Here is a 1,217-nt window from a genome sequence, read left to right as displayed (position 1 = left end):
AAGCTCACCTTGCGATTCCGCAACGTCTTGCCCTCGCCCGAGCTGTTGAGGTCGATACTCGACGTGCTGCTGCCCAGCAATCTCCTTGACCTGCGCTTCCCATTCTCCTCATCTTCTTCTTCCTCATATCGATCGCTGTAGTCGCTGTCGTCCAGCTCTTCTTCGACCTCAATCTCCGTTGTTGTGACCTCATCGTCATCTTCCGCTTCGTAGGGTCGGTGCCTGGGCGTTGACCGCTTTCTGCGCCCCACCGGAACAACCGAAGATGAAGAAGACGACGACCAGCGCCTCGACGCCGCAGGCGAAGCAGCTGCGCCACCCGCGGCGCTCACCGGCGGTGGCTGTGTCGTCTGCCCGTCCTCTTGCTGCTGCGTGTGGTCCTCCCCTCCAGGCTCGGGTGGCTGTCCGTCTCGCTTATCCATCTCCTCAGCCGCTCGCAAGAAGTAGTGCACACTACCAGTAGTGTCTCGTTGCCTCAAGAGTTGTTTGTGTTGCCTCCGCCGAATCGGGTAAAGGCGAAGGTGTTGCTTCTTTCTTATTGTCGGCCCCCGAAAGACAGAACGGACTTCCGGTTCTTGGTTGGCGGAGCGATTCAATTGGCCTGCACCGCAGTTGGGCACACTCATTCACAAGGTGTGCACCGTAGCTGCCTTGTCTTGTATCCTGAGGTTTGGAGTTTGCCCAAGGTGTCCCCATCTTCCTTGACAAGCTCCTCTCCCCTGCCCATCCAGTTCCTTACACATAGTTCCCAGTTTCTCTTCGTGTGTATTCGTGCCGGGAAATTTCCGGACAGGTGATTTCCTTGTCCTTTCCCACCGTTACTTTCGCCTCTCCGGAGAGATTGAGATCGGAGAGAGATTCGGCATTTTCAATTTGTCGATTCGTTCATTGGAAGAGAAGTAAGAAGAAGATGGCGACGGTGGCAAAGGATCAGGTTCAACGCGCCGTGCAGGCCCTGCTTACGCACTACGAGAACGACCAGGCCATCAAGGCGAAGGAGGCCAAGGCCAAGGATCTGATCGAGGAGGATGAGACCCTGTCCCTCATCATTACCTGGAAGAAGCTTCCCAAGCCAAAGGTCGTTGGCAAGCACAGAACCGGCCCTCTCCTCAAGCCGCTCGCCATGTACGCGAAATTTGCTTTCATTTTTCTTAATCGCCCTGATTTTCTCAAATTATTCGCATTTATCGTCGTTTGTGCTATTATGAAACAACAAT

General features: G+C 54.6%; 2 protein-coding genes across 2 annotated transcripts in view; one reads left to right on the top strand and one right to left on the bottom strand.

Annotated features, from left to right (window-relative positions):
• Nucleotides 1-422, bottom strand: part of ACA1_160510 (uncharacterized protein) — a gene marked incomplete at both ends in the record, with an annotated part of 908 nt that extends 486 nt beyond the window's left edge. Inside the window, one exon of the mRNA XM_004333040.1 lies at nt 9-422. Within this exon, the coding sequence (XP_004333088.1) occupies nt 9-422 (414 nt within the window). The remainder of the gene's footprint in view (nt 1-8) is intronic.
• Nucleotides 423-910: 488 nt separating this feature from the next.
• ACA1_160500 (uncharacterized protein) lies at nt 911-1,123 on the top strand (the record flags this gene model as incomplete). Its single annotated transcript, XM_004333039.1, has 1 exon — nt 911-1,123. A coding segment is annotated over one exon (213 nt), but the record flags the coding sequence as incomplete, so codon positions are not given.
• Nucleotides 1,124-1,217: the final 94 nt, after the last annotated feature.

This window comes from Acanthamoeba castellanii, assembly GCF_000313135.1.
Source record: "Acanthamoeba castellanii str. Neff unplaced genomic scaffold scf7180000084725, whole genome shotgun sequence".
Classification (NCBI taxonomy): Eukaryota; Discosea; order Longamoebia; family Acanthamoebidae; genus Acanthamoeba; species Acanthamoeba castellanii.
The sequence above is the reverse complement of the archived record's forward strand: the minus strand, read 5'-3'. Positions and strand labels throughout refer to the sequence as shown.